This window comes from Petaurus breviceps, unplaced genomic scaffold, assembly GCF_028583685.1.
Source record: "Petaurus breviceps papuanus isolate PSGF00001 unplaced genomic scaffold, PetGlider_PUasm1.0 182, whole genome shotgun sequence".
NCBI lineage: Eukaryota > Metazoa > Chordata > Mammalia > Diprotodontia > Petauridae > Petaurus > Petaurus breviceps.
Genome location: NW_027185786.1, coordinates 5,364,742 through 5,387,336, shown reverse-complemented (window position 1 = coordinate 5,387,336; position 22,595 = coordinate 5,364,742). Strand labels below are relative to the sequence as shown.

The following is a 22,595-nucleotide window of genomic DNA, read 5'->3' as shown; positions in this document are numbered from 1 at the left end:
CATCTTTTCACAGCAAGGGCCTGTGTATCTTGATGGTTTGGCCCATAAACAACTGACGATGAAGTTGAGTTTATGTTCTCAGGGTCAGAGACTCCATCCCTGGTCCTTGCCTTGAGGCCAGAGGCCACATAGCAGATAGCAATTTCTGCCAGCCCAATCCAGTGTTTGCTTCTTGAATGCATCCCACATATGAGTGGCTACCTAGACCAGAAGTATAACACAAGGAATCTCTTCCTCTTCAGCCATGTCCTCTCAGAGAGCTGTGAACTCTGACCCTCTTATCTTGTATCTTTGCAAGCAAAATGGTTCTGTCTACAGTTCCATGTTTCAGCCAGTTTTCTGTAGATTTCCATATTCAAGACTAGGTAACTAGTGGAAATCACTTGCTTTTAATGCTTTTAATACATGAGACAATGTATTAGACCCAGTCGACGTTATAAACTCTTGTTTTGGCTTCATCCTCATTTTACTCTTCATAGTACCTGGTCATTAATTTCACTTCTTTTCTTCCATAGTCACTAGCACTGCTGTCACCTTTTTAGTTCTTATCAACATTAAGTCATTTAACTGCTATCTGCCTCAGTTTCCACATCTGTAAAATGGGGGTAGCCTCTGCCTCCCAGAGCTATTGTAAGGTCCAAATGAGACAATATTTGTGACATATTTTGTAAGTCCTGGAGTGCTGTATGAATGCTGCTTATCATTGTTATTGTTGTGGTAGTGGTTGTTATTTTAGGCCTTTATGTACTTGCACTATTCTGGCCTTGTCTGCTTCTTGAAATTGTACTCTCCCTCCTTTCTTCCTCCTCTGGAATAAAGGCATTACCTGTGCCACAAAGTCAAAGGGTCCCTTGCCTATTTGCTGAACTGAATTTATCTGGGAACTTACATATGCCAAATGCAGGGACTAGATACTGCCAATGTGCCCTTTCTTCCCAGACATTGCCATAAGGGATATCAAAATTTGTGTTCTTCCGGCTCTGGCCAAATATGAAAGCTTGCCCTTGAATGCTTTCTAGTAGATTACCTGCCAGTCAGTAGGCATTTATCAAGTCCCTGTTATGTGCCAGGCACTGTACAAAGCACGAGAGATACAAAAAGAGGCAAAAGGCAGTTCTTAGAGCTCACAATCTAGGGGGAGACAACAGGCAAACAAAATACATATAAACAAGCTACATACAGGAAAAAATAGGATCTAATTAAAAGAGGGAAGGCACTAGCAGTAAGAGTACTTGGGAAAAGGCTTCCTGTAGAAAGGTGGGCTCTAGTTGGCGTTTGAAGGAAGCCAGAGAAGCTAGGAGACAGAGATGAGAAAGGAGAGCATTCCTGGCGGGGGGGCGGGGACAGACAGAGAAAATGCCCAGAGCCAAGAGTTGGAATGTCACAGGAACAGCAGTTACCTGCCTTGTCAGGCTCAGGACTTGAGTTCCAGAAGTCTTGATAGAATGACCTGAACTGAATCTTTCCCCAGAGAAGATGGGCTTCTTTCCTCAGAAGAGTCCCAACTTGGACTACGATTAATTTCCTATAATGCTAAAGTTTGTAAGGTTTTCTGTCTGTAGGAGGATCATCTTTCCTCCTACTTTATTGTTTTCCAGTTTGTCCACAGGTAGACATTCTTTGCCCATCATATCTGCTACTTTTTTTTATCAGCACCTCTTCTTCAGAGAGAGGTATAGTGATCAATTTCCAGGTACCATTACTGTATCAGAGATTTTTGAATTAGCAATAATAGTTCATAAGAAACAGGCTGAAAAGGGAGAAGTTCCTAATTTGGACTTATTATTGATGATTAATAAGTCTCTCTAAATCTTTTGTAGGTCTTCTCAATGTTTTGGTAATGTCTTTATTTTTATGCCCAGAATCTACTCCAAGGATTAAAGGATTATCTCTTTTGTGTTTTCCTCTCCATTAATTCACACTATATTTCTAAAATTTTGGCCTCCATTTTGCTCAAAGTTTAATTAAAATTTTATTACAAAGTGAAAACAACAGTAACTCCATGGTGTACACCAACAGTTTGTGTATGAAAGCAATATTCAGGAAGTCAGTACCATGGAAAGATAAGCAATGATGTTATTAGCAGCACACAACTGAAAACTGAGTTCATTACTGGCAGTACAATGCTACAGATGTAATGCAGTTATCAATAACAGTCACAAACACAACACATCTGGAATCCTATGAAATAGGATGTTGTTGTATTGTTCAGTCATTTTCAGTCATGTCTGATTCTTCCTGACCCCATTTGGGATTTTCATGGCAGAGATACTGGAGTGGTTTGCCATTTCCTTCTCCAGTTCATTTTACAGATGAGGAAACTGGGGCAAACAGGGTGAAGTGACTTGCCCAGGGTCACACAGCTAGTAAGTGTCTGAGGCTGGATTTGAACTCAAGAAGATGAGTCTTTCCGACTCCAGGCCCAGAACTCTATCCTCTATGTCACCTAGATAGCTGCCTCCTGAAATACATGAGTATCATAAAAGGGGAAAATTTCACTGAGGAAAAAATTAAAATCAAAGCCTGAACTGGAACTAAATTCCCTGTGGATGAATAAGAAAAATTTCAAATTTAAAATCAGAAAAAAAATTCAGGAAAAAAGAAAAAATCCCTAAAATAAAATTCAGTTACAAACTTGGAAACAGAAGGGGAAAAATACAGAGTAAACATCACTAGTTGTGAGTCCTGTGCCTCAACAAAAAACAAATCAAAATACCACAGATGAATAACCCTGTATATAAGAACTGTGTATGTACTACATGGGACATTTCCTGTGTACTCTGTAACACTAGGCGCATTTCATGTTGGGTCTCAATGTAACCAGTCCAAACTCGTGCCTAGGCTGCCTTCCTTAAGCTTACAGAGAGTTACTATAGTGTTACTATATTAACCATCCAGCAACAAGTTATAGTATCTGAGTTGTTCACCTAGTAGCACTCAACTCAAGCTACCAACCAGGTAGTCTTGGAGTTTCTCTGGCACATGGCTGAGAGATTCTTCCTCTCTACCATATGCCCACAACTCCAGGTGGCTTAGTAGTTTAAAACCTATGTGGTCTGGAAGGATAATATAAAATACTGTCTTTTGCAAAGGCAGTTGTAAATAGGAAGTCTATGGTTCCATCCCCAGCACACACCTGGAATAGACTCTCTTCTTTCTGAAATAGTGTCCTCCATTTACAAGACAAAGGCACATGACAGCATGTGACCATATAATTTATTAAACATAGCAAAAATGAAAGAAAAATCAAGCCCTTTTATGGAGCCCTTCGGTGGTGGTCATTGTTGTTTGTCCTTCCTGGCCTAATTGTAACACCTCCAGGGACCCCACACAGCTAAACTAAATTCTTGCTTCCAAAGCAAAGGGAGAAAAAAAATAATCCCCACCTGCACAAACATTCCTATCCTCTTGAATAGATTCTTGCCTTCTGTGAACTCCTAGGGAAGTAACAATGGCTACCATTGGCAGTAGACTCCTGGTGTGGGAGAGAAGCACAATAAACCACAATTCACAGTTATTTAATTTAAATTATCATCAATACTACCTTGGGCCCCAGAGAAAAAGGTCATAATAATTCAATTGGATAAGCGGGCACAGTGTGAGTACAGGTTTTGGATAGCTGCGTGAACTGGAGTCTAACTCAAAGGATTGCTGCTGGATAGAAGAATAAGAACAAGCAGGTCACCAAGGAAACCCAGATGTTTCCTTCTCAAGCAGACCATCAACAGACATTCATGGTACTTATGCTGCAAGGCACCATACATAGTCTTTGCCTATACATTCTAATTGGAAAGACAAGCTCAGGGGATTTGGGGTCACAGAGGGCTTTAGTAATTATCTAGTCCGAATTCATTTGATGATTAAGTGTGAAAATGACCTGCCCAAGATCATACCAAGCATGGCCAAGATTTGAATCTAAATCTTCTGATTCCATATCCAGAGTTCTTCCTATTATACTATGCTGTCTCTTTGGTAAAGCAATAGCTAGATAGAAATAGTCGTCTAAAAATGTCTGCTCCTTTGATTGCTACTGACTATCACAGTTATCTCTAACAAGTCATGGCCATTCTCTAGGCCTCAATTTCCTCCCGTGTAAAATGGGGAAGCTGAACTAGATGCCTCCTAAGGTACGGTCCACCTCAAAGTGCTAGTGCAGTTTAGAGGAAAGATTCTTAATCCACTTTTGGCTTTAATAGAGGACCTTGGTTTCTTGAACCAAAGGTCAGGAATTACTTCTGTATTGTGCTGTGTTGTACTTTGCTGTGCCTGGAGATTCCACTTTACTTTCCTCCCCCAACACAAATTACCAGCCGTGGTATCATCATCTTCCTAGAGAAGAATGTCTTGAGCTATCAGAAGATCCAGACCCTAACAGATGGTTTGCAAAGCAGAGCCAGCATGAAGGTGCCTCATTTTCTTATGTTGACCTTAACTGCCTCTAATTTTCTTTGAATACTCAGAATTTTTCCTAGCCCTGGCACCTGTGGAAGTAAGCTACTCTATACTTCCTGAGACTAGTCTTTTCCCCAATTCTTCTTGATCATGACAGTAGTGACCTATAGATTAGGGAGAAAGGAAGGGAGCATGAAAGGAAGAAAATACATCATCCTAGATCTGTGATCCTAGGAATGGGAAGAGATTTACCTTACTTCATCCCTCGTAGGGATACTGTCCCTTATCCAGATTCTCTCCTGAGTTTTCTTTGTACCAGTCAATGCCTCCTTCCCATATGACTGTTGTGGCTCTCTACTACCCGTCCAGTCTAGAAGTTGCTACTTCCAAGTCTATTGTCCAGTAGGCCTCTGCATGGGATTTTACCATGGCATGGCGCTGTCATTGAAGAGGTGTCATCTAAATTGCACTGAAGAAAATGAAGGATTTCTAGAGATGGAAGATGATGAGGGGATAGTTTCAGACTCGAGGGGTCCTGAATTCAAGCCCAGAGCAAGATCAGGGAAGAGCCGATGATCCACTCTGGGCTGAACTTGAAGCCCATAAAAAGGAATCATGTCCGGTATGGCTGGCATAGTATTATGGAAAACAGTATGTTGGGGAGATTTCCCTGCCCTTGAAAGGCAGGCAGGCAGGCAGGTACTATGCTTGGAATACAAATACACGCAAAAAAAAAGAAAAACAAAGACAGCCCCTGCCTTCAGAGAGCTTATATTCTGAAAAGGAAAGACAGTGCATAAAAGGGAACTGAAAAGCTGGGGAACAAGGAGGCATCCGCCTGGGAGGGCATGGTGGTAAAGTCCCTAAAATCAGCTGTAAAACAGAAAGAGGAGCAGAGTGTGACTGTCTTGGACCTTTGTCAGAAATGGAGACCCCAGAAGAACTTACCCAGTGGGAGGCCAGCAGACAGAGATGTCCCAGGGTGACAAGGCACCGGGAGAAGTCTGGAGAGCCAGAAGCACCTCTGGGAGGGAAAGTCAGGAAGTCTGGGTTGTTGAGGAGGGGTTTGCAAAGCTGTGATTCAGAACTGTAGCCTCCTGTGCCTTTTGGGACTCAGGGGAGGGCCCACAGGCTTGTTGGGAGAGGGTGGAAGGGATAGGCATAGGGAGGCATTGTTGACAAACTCGGGGCCAGGGGAAGAGAACACCACATTCAACCACTGCTTTCTTCATAGAAGAGAAAACCCCTGATTAAAAGATGACTTAGATTTGAATCCTAGCTCTGCTGCTTCTCTATAACAAACCACAGTCTGCTCTGTTTGATAATTCCCATGGTTCCCAATTCTAGGTCTTTCTCATACTATTCTTCTCTCACCTGGAATGTCTCCCCTGGTCTCTTCACCCATCATAGACAAAGCCCCTGATTGACTTTCCCCTTCTCTGTACACTTCTAATACTCAGGGCCTGTATTACTCATCTTTAATGGTTTATTGATTTAATTTTTTAATCTTTAATTTTTAAGTACTACATTTTATTGATGCTTTTTATTTTTTACTTCATAGTCATTTCTGGATAAGACCCTCTCTCCCACCTAGGTTGCCTTCCTTTGTGAAAAAAATAATAATAAACAAAATCAATCCAAACAGTAATCACATCTAAGAGCATATGCAGCATCCCACACCCATAGGTTCCTCCAACCGTCCTACAAAAGGAAGGAGGTGAGATTCCTTATCTGCATCATTCATTTTGCCACTTAAGGGACAATACTGGAACAGAGCATGTGGTTAGCCATCTTACCTCTATCTGCTTCATCTTTCTATCTGAAGTATTAACTCTAGGAGTGGAGGATGATCACTGGCTTATCTTCCGGGGGTCCTATGGTGCTAGGCTGAAGTACCAACTCCTTAGCTTGGCATGTCAGCCTCTGCCCAGTGTGGCTCCAGCCTCCTTCTCTACTTTATTTCCTTTACTTTTCTTCAAGCATTGAAGTCCAGACAGACCAGACAAGTAAGGATCTGGTCACTAAATTTGACACTCAATCTCCTCTTTCCATAATCTGGAATATATGACTTCCTAATCTCAACCATTTACAATCCTATTCTTTAAGGCTCAATTTCAACTGCCCCCAATTCCCTGAAACCATCCCCAAATCCTCAGGTACAGAAGTGTCATACTCCTAGCCTGGGGAAATCATATCAAAATATAATTGGGAAATATTTAACAAATGAAAATATTTTTAATTTGTTGGGAAATTTTTTTAACAGAATAAGAATACAGTGTGAGATAGATAATGTTAATTTGTGGTTTTCTAAGTCAGTATGATGCTGGCATGGATTTCTGTTTTGAGTTTGACCCCACTGTTCTAGTACACTGTATTCCCTTCCTCTGAAAATCTGTATAGATCACTTTGGATTACTTCTTTGCGCTCTCATTCCATAGCTTATATTATTCTTCATGTAAGTGCTGTGTCCCGCTTCAAGTAGACTGGAAACTCACTGGAGTCAGGGACTGTCTTTGTATCCAGTAGCACGAGGCACAATGCCTTGAATGTAGTAGGTGCTTAATAACTATTGAATGAGTGAATATAAATGTTCAGTAAATACTCACTGACCACATGGATGGCTAGAAGGGTGAATAACTGACATTGCCAGTTCAGCAGCCAGAAGAGAGTCTGGGCTATGACAAGAGAAACCAGTGTAATTCCTGACCCAGAGTGCTGGTGATCCCCTGACTTGCCCTGCTGACCCACCCACTCACAGTGTGTGACTTCTTCTCTGTTGAAGGACCTGGTTGACTGGCAAAAACCCTTGCTGTGGCAGGTGGGCCACTTGGGAGAAAAATATGATGAGTGGGTACACCAACCTGTGGACAGACCCATCCGTCTCTTCCACTCAGATTTCCTCGAGGCCTGCTCCAAGACTTCTTGGTGAGTACTGCCCTGTGTCTCCTGAGATTTGATATCACCACTAGGTAACATTAAGCTACTTCTGACAGGAAGGGCAGGAGAGGATCTTAGTCCTCTCAGTTCAAGGGCCTGGTGCCCCTATAAGCTAGTTGACTTTCCCCTAGGGCTGTTGCCCTGAGGTCAGCCTGGGAAGAACAAGTGATCTCTATGTGGGAATGTCTCTCTATCTTCTCCAGACAAAAAAATTTTCATCTTAATCATGATTTAAAATGCTGCTGGTACAATTGAAAAGGGAGTGGATTTGGAGTCTTAGAGTCAGGGTTCAAAGCTCAGTTCTGCCCCGTGCTATCTATGGTTAATACTCTGAGCCTCAGTTTCCTCACTTGCAAAATGAGGAGGAAGAACTAGATAACCCCCAAGTTCCCTTCCAGTTCTAAATCTATGGCACTAGACTGACTATGTGTCTAGAACGCTAGAACATGATTTTAAAATCAACAATCAGAAAGTCAGATTATAGTGTATGCCTAGCAAATCTTCTGCTGTCCTATCCAGCCCCTCTGCATAGCTGAGGCCTCACGACACTCTCCCTAAGGCACAGAAACCAAAATCGGATTTCTGTGCAGAGCCTGAGTCTTTTAGAGGGTGTTTATTGAGGGCAGACCTTCCTCAGTACCCCCGCCGTCGATCCCCCACTTCTGCCTCTGTGTCCTCACGTGTGCAGTCTAACTGACTGAATCACCATATGCAAGTACACATAGTCATTCTGTATTTCTCTGAGATATCTCTAGGTTTCCAGCTACAAACATTTATCAAGCACTTACTGTATATAAAACAGTGCCCTTGGTGCTGGGAGGAATGGGGGTGGGGAGGGACAGACAAAATTTAGGGAAAACCTCTCTTCCCTCATGGATCTTTAGAGTATAGAGTTCTCTGAAGACCTATGTAACCAAGATTCCTCCTAGGACCTCCTGGGCCTATACCTCATAAATTGGGGGGTAAGATAGTACAACCCTTGGGCCAGGAATGTTTTTGCCCATTGAGAGGGTAACTGGCCAGCACGGTGTCAGGAATGTCTCCAGAAGTAAGGGCTGGTATGTTCTGGCCACCCTCCTGCCTGCCTTCAGTCTAGTTCCCATTGGAGAAGTCTCGCCTTCCACTGACCCCACTGCCTTGATTACTCTTAGTCTAGAGCTCCCAGCTCTAAGGCACAAGGCTCTAATCCCTATTCTGTCATTGGGTGACTACAGAGCCTTTGGACAGGCCTGCTGCCCTCTGGCTCCAGGCCTTCCCTCGAGTCACCTTATCCCCTCCGTTCTCTCCTGGTGTGTTTCTAGGGAAGCCAGACCCTCCTCACAAAGTTCCCTTATGGAGCCCTCTCTTTCTCCTTGCCCCTGTGGGCCTCCTATAGGTACATTGTTCTTGCTGTCTGGTCCCCACTGGTGATGTACCTCAGCTGGTTCTACTTTAGAGCCCTCACTCGGGACAACGTCCGCCTCTTCACATCATTCACCACAGGTACATGATCCTCAGGAAGTTCATTGGCCTATCTCTGTGTTGGGGGGTGGGGGAGGGCATCTGATTTTCCCTAGCTAGTTTCTCTTGACCATTCTGGAGGAGACATCCCTGAGCATTTGATGGTTGTCAACAGAAATGCCAGAGACAGAAGGATTTGGCTGTGATCTCTCCCCCAGAAAAGCTAGAATTGGTCAAGCAAGGGAACTCTTAGGAAAAAAAAAGTTAGGGGGACTGTACGGGTCTATCTTGGCCCAGAGGAGGAAATTCTTACTCTTTAAGGCAGGGTACATGATCAAGCTCTGGGAATTGGAATGTGATGGCGTACAAGATGCCTCACTAGACAACCAATCAGTCATTCAACAAGCGTCTATTAAATGCCTCCTGTCTGTCATGCACAGTGCCAAACAGCCCCTGACCTCGAGAAGCTTACATTCATTCCAATGGGAGACTACATATATCAGTGTATTCTGAAAATACATAAAACAAACCCAAGGTAGTTTGGGCAGCTGGAGGGGTCAAGGGAAGGCTTCACTAAGGTCATGCTTGGCCCTCCATCCTGTCTCCAAAAGCAAAGAACAGAAACCCTATTGCCTTTTTTGTCTGAGTCTTCTGGTGCTTCCCCACCCCCAGTTTGGGCAGGCAGCTCAGACTGGGAAGTAGCAGTTGGCATGAGGAGCCTGGGAGGGTGGGAGAGTTGGAAGAAGGAAGCCTGACTCCATAAGTTGGAATCTATAGCCATGGGCCATCCTTTAGTCTTGAGCTCTTCCTTCCTGCTCCCCTTCATCCTTTCCACTGTGGAAAAATGAGGATTCTGTGCCAAGCAGCTCTGTGCCCACAGCCTCTGCCAGGTGCAGTGTGCCAAGGGAAAGCACTTATTAAGTGCCTGCTATATACAAAGCTGAAGGATACCTGAGGAGAAATAGAGCAGCCTGTGGTGGGTGTGAGCAAGGTCTGACACATTGCACATTCCTCAGAAGAAGCTATATAGAGGATGTCACTAGAGAAAGTATGACTGGGGGAAAATGGACAGTCCAGAAGGGCTCATCAGGCAGGGAAGACTGAGGGACTGTCAGAGCTACGCAATATCAGGAGAAAGGAAGGAAAGGCAAGTACAAAGACTGAGTCAGCAAGGGTTAACCATAGCCTGTGAGCCCCCATGGCCCAGCAGCCCAGGCCACTGCTCTCGACCCACGCTGAATAGCTCCTGGACAGGGCAGGGCTTGTTGCTCAGAAATTCTGCCGGCTGAATTGCCCACTGTCTGCCTTGGGCTCCCTAACAATGACAGACAGTGGCTGGGCTGCTTGGAGGCTGGCTGGTGGAGGAGGGGCAGGGGGCAGGCAGGGAAGAGAAACTGAAGCATTGGCCGGCCTCCCTCCCCTCAGCTCAGAAGATGCCACTCTGTACCAGCTCCAGAGCAGGGGGCGGGCAGGGGGTGATACTGGGGTGAGGGGGTGGGCAGATTCTTGACCTATAGGAATAAGCTTCTCCAAGTGGTGGGAACCACAGAAGAGACACTTTTTTGGCCTCAGACCCCAGATGACTTTATGGCTTATGAAAGGCTCAGCCAGAAGGCTGGGGCTGTGCATTAAGGGACATGATAAAAGGTTAAGCCATCAAAACAAAATGATACTACTAGGATTCAAACCATTTCATTCATGGAGGGCTTTCCAGTACGTAAACTCCCATATATCTGTGCTCCTCTTTCTTTTGTTGTTCTTTTTAATTCAGCTTTTTTTCAATTAGCAAGCATTTATTTTCCCTCACAACAAATACGTGTAATCAAACAAAACACTTCCCACACTGGCCACACCCAGCTTCTTCATCCCTTGAATTTGTGGATCTGCTTGGGCCGTCCTTCTCCGACCTTCTCCATGCCTGTGATGCTCTGCCTTTCAGAATCCTTGGCTGAAAATCCAGTGAGCCCCAGCTTGGGCACAGCTCCCTCTGTAAAGCTTTTTCTGGTCCCCTCTCCCTACCCAAACCAGCTCTTGGGCTTGTCTGTGTCCCTGCTCTGTTCCAGGAGAACAGAAGCTTCTGATGAACAGGGACTTTGGCTTTAGTTTTGATATCCCCAGAGTATGAATCAGTAAGCATTGCCTAAGTGTCTCTGACCTCAGGGAGCTTACACTCTACTAGGGAGCCCACTTGTTCTTGAGGGAGTATATATACTAAACAAAAGGGAATTTTGTGAGGAACAAGAAACCCAGTTTGGCTTGATGGGAGAGTGTGGGAAGGGGAGCCTAGAAACTTTCTGATTCACCTAGAAAGGTATGTTGGCTCCAGGTTGGGAAGGGCTTTAAATCTCAGTGGATTTTATATTTGATCCTGGAGGTGAAAGGGTGAGCAAGAGTGTGATTTGGTCAGAGCTGTGCTTTAGGAACATCGCTGGATAACTGTGGTCCAGCACTATCCATCACACCCTAGTGGTAGGCACTGAATGAACTCTGTTGGATTCAATTGAATTAACTCACCTCCCACAAGTCATCCTCCAGCTCCACTCTGCTCCTTCCAAAATCGCTGGTTGTCCTGGCCTCCAGCCTGGTCAGGAAGTCCAGTCCCACCCCCAGGGAGCCAGGTCTCAAGACCCAGTTTAGCTTGTTTGTCTAATGGGAGTGTTTACAACATACTTTCACCCAAGTGAGGAGACTGAGGTTTCGTCATTTGCGCAGTGGTCCACAGCAAGTAGCACTTGAATGAGAGGTTTCCTGACTCCAGTTAGGACAAGGGCTCTTCCCACCATTCTACAAGCCCCCCTATGCCCCAGTCCTGACACTTTGCCTTCCCCGTGTCCACTCCCAAAGCCCCAGTGGTGAGTAGAGGGTGTGAGATTAGACTTGTTTTACTTGGCTCCAAAGAAGAGACCCAGGAGCAAGGCATGGAAGTGGCACAGACTGATTTTCACTTTTAAGGCAGATTTTCCCAACAGTTAGAGTTGGTAAGAGATGGCCTGGGCTGCCTCAGGAGGTGGGGGTTTGCCCGTCGCTCTTGCAGTGAAAGCCATGGGGCCGTGCCTCGCCATGTTAGGGGATTCAGTCCTCTTCGGATGACCTCCGAGGTCCCTTGACTCTATGTGGTGCTGCAGGGGCCCTGATATTTGGCCCAGCACATGTGCTCAGTGCATCTGTTCTCCTGATCCCAGCTCACCACCTTCTCTTTCCATGCAGAGTACTCTGTCCCTGTGTCCAAGTATGTCTTCCCATTTTTCTTTGGTATTGGGATATTATTGTGGAGTGCCATGGAGTACATCCTCCACCGCTTTGTGTTCCACATGACGCCACCTGCCAGCAGCCATTACCTCATCATGTTCCACTTCCTCATCCATGGCCAGCACCACAAGGTGAGGAGGTCCTGGGGAGAGGCCAGGGCAGGAAGTTCCTTCCCTTCCCCTCCTCTAGGGTAAAGGCTCCACTGGAAGGGATCAGGTATGGAATCACCAGCCCCAGCCACTGAGCTCCATCATGAGTGCCAAGGGCTTCCTTGTGAAGGTTGTGGCTGGAGAATGGGGTAAGGGAGAAAGCCCATGAGAATTCTGGAAATGGGTGGGCAGGCAGAAGTTTTTCTGATCTGAACTAATGCTGTCAAAATGTGCTGTCTCCAAAAGGCCCCCTCAAGAGTGACTCTGATCAAGAACATTTCAGGCAAATGGGAGCAATGTCTTCAGGCAGACAATGTCTTTCAGTCCTTCCCAAGTACTTAAATCACTACCACTGTTTACAGACTGTCTATGATGGGGATGTGAAGTAGTCCCTTAAACAAATTTGATGAACTCCAAAAGTCCCCTGCCCAAAATCATGACCATCCCCATGTAGCCTGCTGAGACCTGTCTTCCTTTGGGAAATGGGGTGAGAGGTCAGCTGAACCCTTGAGTTTCAGGAGCTTCAGTCATGTAGTTATATAAGAAGTAGACTTTAGCTCAATAGAAAGGTAAACATTCTGATCATTAGAACTGTCCAAGAGTTGAATGGGATGCCTGGAGAGGTGGTGAGTTCCTTGTCACTGGAGGTCTCCAATCAGAAGCTAAATGGCCACTGTCAAGGATAATTGTATGGAAGATTCCTACCCAGGGAGGGGTTGGAGTGGATGGCCTCCTGGGTCCCTTCCCATCCTGAGATTCTGTGGTTTTTTGACCCATGTCTCTACCATGGTCATATGACTTTGTTGGCATCAAGATGCTCTCTGCTGCTGCCCAGGCCTTGTTCTCCATCTGCTGTCAGTAGAGCTGCCCACTTATGAGCCAGATGTCCTCAGCCCAGAGCCTCCCAGGAGGGTGGGGCTCAGAGCCGTCTACCCCTCCAGACGTGGCCTGGGGACAACTGTGCTGTCTGACAGGGGTCTCTTCATCCCTAGTCCCCGTACGATGGCTCCCGCCTGGTCTTCCCCCCTGTGCCTGCTTCCCTGATAATTGGCTTCGCGTACATATTGCTCCGCCTTCTCCTACCTGAGGCCATCGGGGGCATCATCTTCACGGGCGGCCTCCTTGGCTACATCATCTATGACATGATGCACTATTACCTGCACTATGGGTCACCATCCAAGGGTACCTACCTGTACAAGATGAAGGCCTACCATGTTAAACACCACTTTGAACACCAAAAATCAGGTATGGGGGCTGGGAGGACAGCAGGGAGCATTGCATGTCCCTTTCCCTCTCTCTCCTCACCACCACCCCTACCCCCACCCCTGAGAAGTTCCATTCTTGGCTCATGAAACTACCCAGGAGCAGCAGAGCCAAGGAAGGCAGCAATCCTAAACCGCCGCTATTGGCTTGGCATGGAAGCGGTCCAGGGCTACTCAGGGCCACCCTCCTGGGACCTTCTTCTCTGGCCCCAGCCCCCACTTTCACAGTATATGGTGGTGGTGGTCCTTCATTCTCCACGGGGGTCAATGACATCATGAGGGTGATGTCTTGACTTTCGAGTGAATTGAATACGAGTGAGGCAGAGCTATGCAAAATCATCAGCCTCACCCTCTTCTCCACAATCATTCACAGCTTTTAGAGCTAAAGGGGACCATAGATGCCATCTTGTCCAAGGGTTCTTCCCTTTTCTCTATGTCATGGACCCTTGTCAACAGTCTGGTGAAGCCCATGGACCCCTTCTCAAAATCATGTTTTTATTTTTTTTTTTTTGAGGTAATTGGGATCAGGTAACTTGCCCAGGGGCACACAGCTACTGAGACCAGATTTGAACTCAGGTCCTCCTGACTCCAGGGCTAGTGCTCATATATATATATATATATATACTGGTGCCACCTAGCTGCCCAAAAAATCATGTTTTTTTTAATCTTCTTATTTATTTTCAGCCAACTGTGACCATTTTCTTTTTTCAAAATCATGTTTTTAAAATGCATAAAATAAGGTTACAAAGGAAACCAATTCTATTGCAATTCAGTTATCAAAATATTTTTTTCATTTGTGATTTGTTACTATATTTAGCAATGGATATAAATAGCTACAGTAATTTCCCAAAGTAGTGATGAGCATGAATTATATATTTCAAGATTTCTGTAACAACTTTCATGTGCTATTCATAGCACATATCTCTGGGTGACAGAGTAACACAGCGCTTGTTTGTGGCCCCCATTCATGATCGTAGGAAATGATGAATTATAATTAGAGCTTTGTGAAAATAAAGATGTGACTTTTTGCATTTGAGGAAACTGAGGCTGAGAGGGGGCTGAAGTGACTGGCCCAGGGTCACACAGTAAGAGTCTGAGACAGGATTTGAACACAAGTCCTGATTCCAAGTCTAGCCCTGTCTTCCATGGCACCCCTCCATTCTTCTGACTTTGCCCTTTCTCTTCCTCTCTAGGGTTTGGCATCTCTTCTAAGATGTGGGATATATTCTTCCATACCCTCATTCCAGAGACCTCGGAGAAGGAGCAGTAGCACCTTTCCAGCCCCCCTGCTTTTTTCTCCCTGGTGCCACCCTTCCCTCCCTCTAGGCTAACACTTCCTCCCCTCACCATTTAGCTGGTGACCCCTGCAGGATGCCTGGGCCACTGGGTGGGTCAGCCTCACTGGCCCAATGAGAGGTGGTAGTGATTCCCCAAGGATCAGAGGGACCAATGCCTTCCTAACATCCCAGAAAAGAAGAAGTTGTTCTCAAGACTCCGAGGAACTGAGAAGCTCCAACTGGCCCATGGAATGCCCTCCTGGCAGCCTGACCACCTGAGACGGCCCCATAGGCTCACTGCAGCCTCAGTCCTGGCTGATAATCCAGAGCCCTGAGTACAAAGAGCCACGAGCCTAGAGAGGAGTGAAGGAAACAGACCCCATGGGAAAGGAGCAGGGAGCTGCCCTTTGACCCCTTCAGGCCTCAAGTGCCTCAGGCTCCCTTGTGAGAGACCCCTGATGATGTCCATGGTGGTGGCCTCTATGCTGCAGGAGCCAGACCCTCTGGGGGCTCCTGCCATCTCCCTTCCTCCCTCCTGGATCATATCTTTCATCACCTTTCTGGTCGAGGGGCAAGCTGGTCCATACACTCTTGCTTCCGGAGATGGCGCAGCAAGGCCTGAAGTATATGAAGGGTTCTCACTCATGGCCCATGTTCTGTGGATAACTCCCTCAGTGCCTAGGTCAGAGACTGCCTCCAGCAGACACCAACCACAAGTGCCAATTATGAAGCCAAATAAGTGCCTCCTGGACCAATGGCCTTAGGGCCTGGCAGGTATTCAGGAAAGGCCTGGGGACCCTTCCTCCATCCCCCTGAGCTGGACCTCCAGTCCCCAAACCCGCATCTTCAGAAGCAGGGAATGGTTCAGTGAGAGTCCACAGGCTCTAGTTATCAGCTGAAAGGCTGGCCAAAGATATCTCCTTTTTCTCTGTCACTGATGCTCTTATCATGAGAAGTCATCCCTTATCCCCCCCTGAGGACCTGAGGACCTCTGGCCAGCTGGGGGGCAGACACCACCATAGTCCTCTTGGGAAAGCAAAGTGACCGTGGTGCCTTCTTTCCTCATCCTCCCTTTTCCCATACAAATCTAACATTTGGCAATAGTCCCATCATTCCATATTCCTAGTGCCTCCATCACCTTCTTCCCACCTCCTCCCAACAGCTACCATCCCCCGAGTGTGCTGAGATGGGTTGCCATGTGAATTGGCATCTTGGGGCCTTCATCTTCCCTTCCCCCCCCATTCCCAGCTTGGTTGCCCTCCCTCTGTCCCCTGCTTCAGGCCCATGACATGAAGCACCTTAATCTCCCTCTTAACCAAACCCCTCACTGCTTTAAAACGGGTCTTATTTATAAGCCATTTGAAATTCTCCTAGCTTGGTCCTGGGCCAAGTTCAGGTTTCACATGCTGCCTCTCTTAACTCCAGGTGTGCACCCCATGTAAGTTTGTTCTTGTTGGGTTTTTTTTCCTATTCCCATTCTCAGTTAATTCTTGAAAGTTAAAAAAAAAATTCAGTGAATATCAAAAGACATGGTTTGGGCTGATCTTGTGATTTCTAATGTTTACCATGGAGATATTTAAAGGTTTTGGAAGAAGTCTATAGAGCTGTAGTTGTGAAATAAAGATGTAAATATTGTTTATTTTGAAAAATAAAACTTAAAAAAACCTCAAATCAAATAACAAAAGCTTAATTGTTATCTGTCAGAACTGCGGGTGAGTTGGGGACAGAATTCCCCTGGCAGGCTGACTTCTGCAGTCTCTGTCCCAATCCAGCTGGCTTCCCTGGAGGGTAAGAAGAAAAAGATATATGGGTAGGAACCTCCCATGATGGAAATGGGAAAAATGAAAAGTGAGCTTAGTATGGGTAAGGAGACAGAAGAGCTTTTCCCTTCCCTAACCATGCTGTAGGAGCAGCCTCTACCCTACTTCCCCACCTTGACTCTGAACTGCAACCCCTTGAACTGCCCACCTGAAAATACTCCCCCTTGGGACTGGGTGCCACAGACACAAGAACAGTAAGCAATAAAGTACTGGATACAAGCAGGGCAAAGTCACTGATCGTGGTGCATCTCTGAAATAGAACCTGGGACAGAATAGGGAAGGAAGCTAGAGGGTAGAAACATCATGAAGAAACTCCTTCCCAATGGACAAATTCCAAAAAAGGACCATATAAAGGGAAGACGTCAGGAGGAAATTGAAAAGCCTGTTTTTCTCCAGTGTCCTAACAGTGTAATAAGATGACGCTGCCAGTCTTATATTGGAATAGGTGATACTTGGAGAATGAGTACAATATAGAAAAGAGAATTCTTAACCTTTTTGAGTGTCCTGGACCCCTTTGCCAAACAATCTGAAGAAACTGAGGGACCCCTTCTCAAAATTAGGTTTTTAAATACATAAAATTAAATACATAGGAGTACAAAGGAAACCAATTATGGAGAAATACATGTTATCAAAATAGTTTTTAAAACAAGTTCATGGCCCCCAGGGCTTTAAGAGCCCCTGAAATTAAGCCAGTCTGTGATTGACACATTTAAATAGCTACTCCATCTAGTTCCTCAAAAACTGACAGAGTTTAACTCAAAATTCTCTGCTGTAGCTGCTATGGAAAATGAAGCTTCTAGAGTTAGAACTATGCTTTAGTAATAATAATAATAATAGCATTTATATGCCACATTAAGGTTTGTCAAGTGCTTACTATCTTGGTAGATCCTCACAACATTCTCATGACATAGGTGCTATTACTAGCCCCATTTTACAGGTGAGGAAACTGAGGCCAAAAGAGGTTACATGCCCTGGTTTACACTGCTTGTAAGTGTTTGAGGCAGGAATCAAAGTCAGATCTTTCTGATTCCAAGTTCCCCACATTGACCACCCAGCTGCCTCTAAATGAAGAGCAAGAGACTAGTGGAGACAAGTAGAAGGTCAAAAAATGTCACATAATAAACAAAGGGGTAACAATGAACCCATTGAGCAAGGATCAGCCCAGGAGCCAGTTGCGGACTACCTGGGCAGGGCTGAGGCTTGGTAGATGCTTCAAAGGTATACCATGACTAAGACTAGAGGGTGAGTCAGGAGAACTTTGGGAGAACTAAGATGAAAGCACACTGGGCTGGGCAGGAACAAATTCTGGAACTCTTTGCCAAAGAGGAAAGGGTGGGAAAGGTCAGAGGCAGAAATTAAAATGGAGTGCTGCAGACAGGGCAGACACACCTGTGATGGGGACCAGACACACCAAAAGGGTGAGGTCAGGGCAGCAACTGAGATTACTCCTAGAGAAACTGTCAAATTCTTCCTTTCATGGGAGACACTAGAGCTTCTCAGGTTGTCTGTCCAGATCTTAAAGGACCCTGGTCTTTCTGGGTCCTGAATCTGCCAAGGGAGGAGGTTTATAGGATTCAGAAAAAGGATTGTCAAGATGACCCAAGCCAATGCCTTTATTTCACAGGTAATGAATTGCAAAGCTAGTATTTGAACTCAGGTCTCCTATTTTTGTGTAATGAGAAGACAGTACTCATTGGGAAACACCTTGATGTTGGGAAAGATCGAAGGCAAAAGGAAAAAGGGATGGCAGACGATGAGATGGATAGATAGTGTCGTGGAAGCAACAAACATGAGTTTAGATTGACTTAAACAAATAGTGGAAGATAGAAGGGCCTGGCACTGTATGGTCCATGGGGTCACCAAGAGTTGGGCACAACCAAACAAGTAGACAACAAACTCCTCTTTCCATTATAACAACAGCTAGCATTTATACTGTGTTTTAAGGTTTGCAAAACACTTTACAAATATATTATTTTAGGGGAGGCTAGGTGGCACAGTGAATAGAGCACTGGTCCTGGAGTCAGGAGGACCTGAGTTCAAATCGGTCTCAGACACTTAACACTCACTAGCCGTGTGACCTTGGGCAAGTCACTTAAACCCAATTACCCTGACTTCATCCTTCCAAAAAGCAAAAAAACAAAAACAAATATATTATTTTATACTAAAAAACACCCTGGGCTACTACTGCCTAGGTGCTATTTTACAGATGAGGAAACTAAGGCAGACAGGTTAAGTGACTTGCCCAGGGTTTGCACAGCTAATAAGTCTCTGAGGACAGATTGGATCTCATGACTTCCTGTCTCAAATCTATATCTCTCTCCACCACACCACCTAGCAGTCATCAAATTAAATTCTACAACTAGGATTTGTCATGCCATGGTCAAAGCAACAATAGGTGGCATTTTGGTAATGGCAGGTGATATTATGAAAAAGAGTTGAATTCAAGGTGGAAAGCATCATGCTTAATTTAAGGTACAATTGGTAATGAGAACACATTGAATATTAATGTGCCAAGCAATTAATAAACAAGTTATTAGCAAGCAGGAAAGAAAACAGTAACCAGCAACACAAAAGCCAGAGCTAAGTGGGACTTGGATTGTTTTTGTTTGTTTGCTGTTGTAAGGCAATGGGGGTCAAGTGACTTGCCCAGGGTCACACAACTAGTGTCTGAGGCTGGATTTGAATTGAGGTCCTCCTGACTCCAGGGTCAGTGATCTATCCACTGCAGTGCCACCTAGTGGGCTCCCAGGAGCTTGAGTTGTTTAACCTGTGAGAGAGGATGCTAGTGTCTTGCAGAATCTGGAATCCATTTAGCTCCCCACTCCCTTCTGCCCTGACATGCACTGCTCCTCTCTGCTCTGCATCGTTCCCTTCCATCATGACTAAGTCAGGCTTGTGGTAGGTGCTAGCATGACCAGGAAAAAAATTAAATAGTCCCACACCTTAAGAAGTTTACATTTTATAGAAGAAACATGTTTATCTGCACATATAAATAATTCTAGACTAGACACAAATGACAATACTAATAGTATTTACATAGCACATTAGGGTTTACAAGGCTCTTTCCATACATGATCTCATTTCATCCACACAAGAGCTCTTAGGTAGGTACAGTTATCACCACTTTGGGGGCAGATAGATGGTGAAGTGTGCCAGGCTTGGTGTCAGGAAGACGAGTTCCAATCTGGCCTCGGTCACTTATTAGCTGTGTGACCCTGGGCAAGTCACGTAACCCTGTTTGCCTCAGTTTCCTCATCTGTCAAATGAGCTGGAGAAGGAAATGGCAAATCACTCCGGTATTTTTGCCATGAAAACCCCAAAATGGGGTCATGAAGAATCAGACATGACTGAACAACAACAAAACAGAATTATCACTGCTAGTCATTCCTAACAGAGGACAACTCCATCTCCTGTTGCCTTGTCTTTGCATATCTATCTCCCATGCATGCCTAGAATGAATGTTCTCCTTCCTTTACCTCTTAAAATTCCTAGTTTCCTTTAAAGGTCAGTCTAAATGTCGCCTCCTACTCAAAGCCTTTTATGAATCTCCCAGGCTGTCAGTGCCCTCCTCCATCCCCAAATTTCTTTGTACTGAGATGTTGTAGCTAGGTGGGGCAGCAAGTTATTGTGAAGAACTTGAAGTCGGGAAGACCTGAGTTTGAATCCTGGCTCATATACAATATGATCCTGGGCAACTCTCAGCCTCCTCCTCACTTTTTCTTTGGCTCCTTAGGGTGGTAAAGATTCTTGAATTCATCCCATACCAGGATCTGTTGAAGGAGCTGGAGCTGTATAGAAGCAAAGGACATGATAGTTGTCTTCAAGTACTTGAAGGACCATCCCATGGGAGAGCAATTAGCCTTGTTCTCCTTATACTCACATAGCAAAACCCGTCATTTTGTTTATCTTGTTTCACTAACCTGTGTCTTGTTTCAAGGTCAGGCAGAGAGAAGGAGGTAGCAACATATGACTATGGTGTAAGAAATGGAAAAGAGAAGATTGAGGGTTGGAAGACACCTTAGAAGTCATCAGGGTCGGGCAGCTAGGTGGCACAGTGAGTAGAGCACTTGCCCTGGAGTCAGGAGGACTTGAGTTCAAATCTGACCTCAGACTCTTAACACTTACTAGTCATGTGACCTTGGGCAAGTCACTTAACCCCAATTACCCTGCCTTCCCTCTCCAAAAAAGAAAAAAAAACGTCATCAGGTTTACATTGAAAGGTATCAGCAGCTTAATAAATGCCATTTAAATACTATTGAGATATCACCTGAGACCAGACCATGCCCTCTTATCTGTCTTAATTTATTATTATTTTCCCTCGGGTCTGGGCTGATGGTTATAATGATTCACAGAGATCAAGTAGTCCTCTGGTCCTGATGATCACCATCCTCTGCAATCCCTCACTGGGAATCCAATTTCTTATAGTTACCAGGGAGAAAGCCAGGTAACAGAACAAGTGATGTTCTGAGAGTTCTATCAGTGTTGGACAGGTCTGAGGGCAATTTTCTGGAGGCTTTCTCCTTGAAAAAGGTTTTCTTCAAGCAATGGGAGGGCTCAGTGCCAGACCTTGGAGCCGATGTTACTAATTCCCTTGGCAAAAAGCAGAAGTTGACTTCGGGGACTAAGATTACTGGGGTGACTGAGGCCACACAGGCTGCCACAGTCAGAAATCCTGTCTGCTGGTGGTCAGGACCATTGGAAGAACTGGGCATACAGAGGAGAACCCCCTGAATCCACAGTGCCAGGACACCAAGACTTCAGTGGTCAGCAAAACTAGGGCAGAGCCAGTGCCAGGGACTGGCCACCACCAAAATGCCCAGAGGTTTATGAAACAGGTAGAAAATATGGCTTACTTCCCCTCTGAGTTTCCCTGCTTCCCCTTGCTATAGTTCTGAGATGAAGTGGGGGCCAAGACACACCTTCCTCTCCTCCTATTCCTCTTCCATGGGCTGTAGATGTGAAAAGAGTTTTGGGAATAAAATCGGATAGAAGTCTCCATATATTCTTTTCCATACGTTTCTTTTCTTTTCATTTTTCTCTGACCACAGCATGCTGAATACCTGTGTATGTGAACATAGGGACTATTTGACAGAGAAAGGAATTGCAGATTTGGGGTGTGGATGGAGCCATAGATTTTCTGTTTTTAATATTCTAGAGTAATATTTCGTAACATCCCATAGAGGAATTTGGAACTCAGACAACATGGATTTCAAATGGCTCTGTGCCATTTTGGGAGCCACATGGTGGTGTGTGATACTCCCTTACACTGGAAAGATGCAGAGGGAACTACTTGTCCCCACCTGGGAATCTTTCTAGCTGGATAACTATTAAAGTGACAGGCTGCTTTTCAGAGTTAAAGAAGGCAGCACACCAACTGATCTGGGCTACTAACACAATCTCAGCTCTCCTTATGTCACATACATGCCCATGGAGGTCACTAGAACTTTCTTGTGCTTCAGAGAAAATTGAAATTTTTATTTGAAAAGGATCAAAATGAGAGATATAAAATTTGCCTCCCCCAAAGTATTTATGACAATAGAAAAAAAGATAATGAATGAAGGAGAGAAAAGGAAAAAAAAACTAAAACTGATGAAATTAATGGTGAGAGATTTGCCCCCACAGCTAATACTCTCATTTCTGTCCTGTCTCCTAAGCCATGGATATTATGAAAGCACCCCAGGTAAAGAATTCAATTCAATACTTCCCAGTTTGCTCATAGTTGGAGGTGTTTTTGCACATTGTTTCTAAGACTTGGTAGGGCACCAGAGTTTTATGGCTACAATTTAGTTAACAGAAACTTTGGGGGTCAGAGAAATTTTATGGTGGGAAGGTAGTTTGTTTTTTTTAAGGTACCAGAGGGAAATCACTTTTATTCCCACAGGTCAGACAAACCAGTTTAGCTGAAGCAACAAGGCCCCCAGAGGGAGAGATGGGAGGTAGCATGTGCCAGGCAAGTCACCTGCCCCCACCTTGACCACCTGATGGAGACAGCTCAGGTCCCTGAATCCATGGGCCTTGGGGAGAGCATTGCTTCCAGCCCAGTGCCCTCAGCCATCTTCCTGGGAAGCC

General features: G+C 45.2%; 1 protein-coding gene across 1 annotated transcript in view; it reads left to right on the top strand.

Moving 5' to 3' along the window:
• FA2H (fatty acid 2-hydroxylase) overlaps positions 1–16,373 on the top strand; it is an 83,533-nt gene extending 67,160 nt beyond the window's left edge. The window contains exons 3-7 of the mRNA XM_069087663.1: positions 7,175–7,317; positions 8,705–8,811; positions 11,977–12,149; positions 13,160–13,412; positions 14,623–16,373. Of these exons, the coding sequence (XP_068943764.1) occupies positions 7,175–7,317; positions 8,705–8,811; positions 11,977–12,149; positions 13,160–13,412; positions 14,623–14,699 (753 nt within the window). The 3' untranslated portion in view covers positions 14,700–16,373. The remainder of the gene's footprint in view (positions 1–7,174; positions 7,318–8,704; positions 8,812–11,976; positions 12,150–13,159; positions 13,413–14,622) is intronic.
• The last annotated feature ends 6,222 nt before the right edge of the window (positions 16,374–22,595 follow it).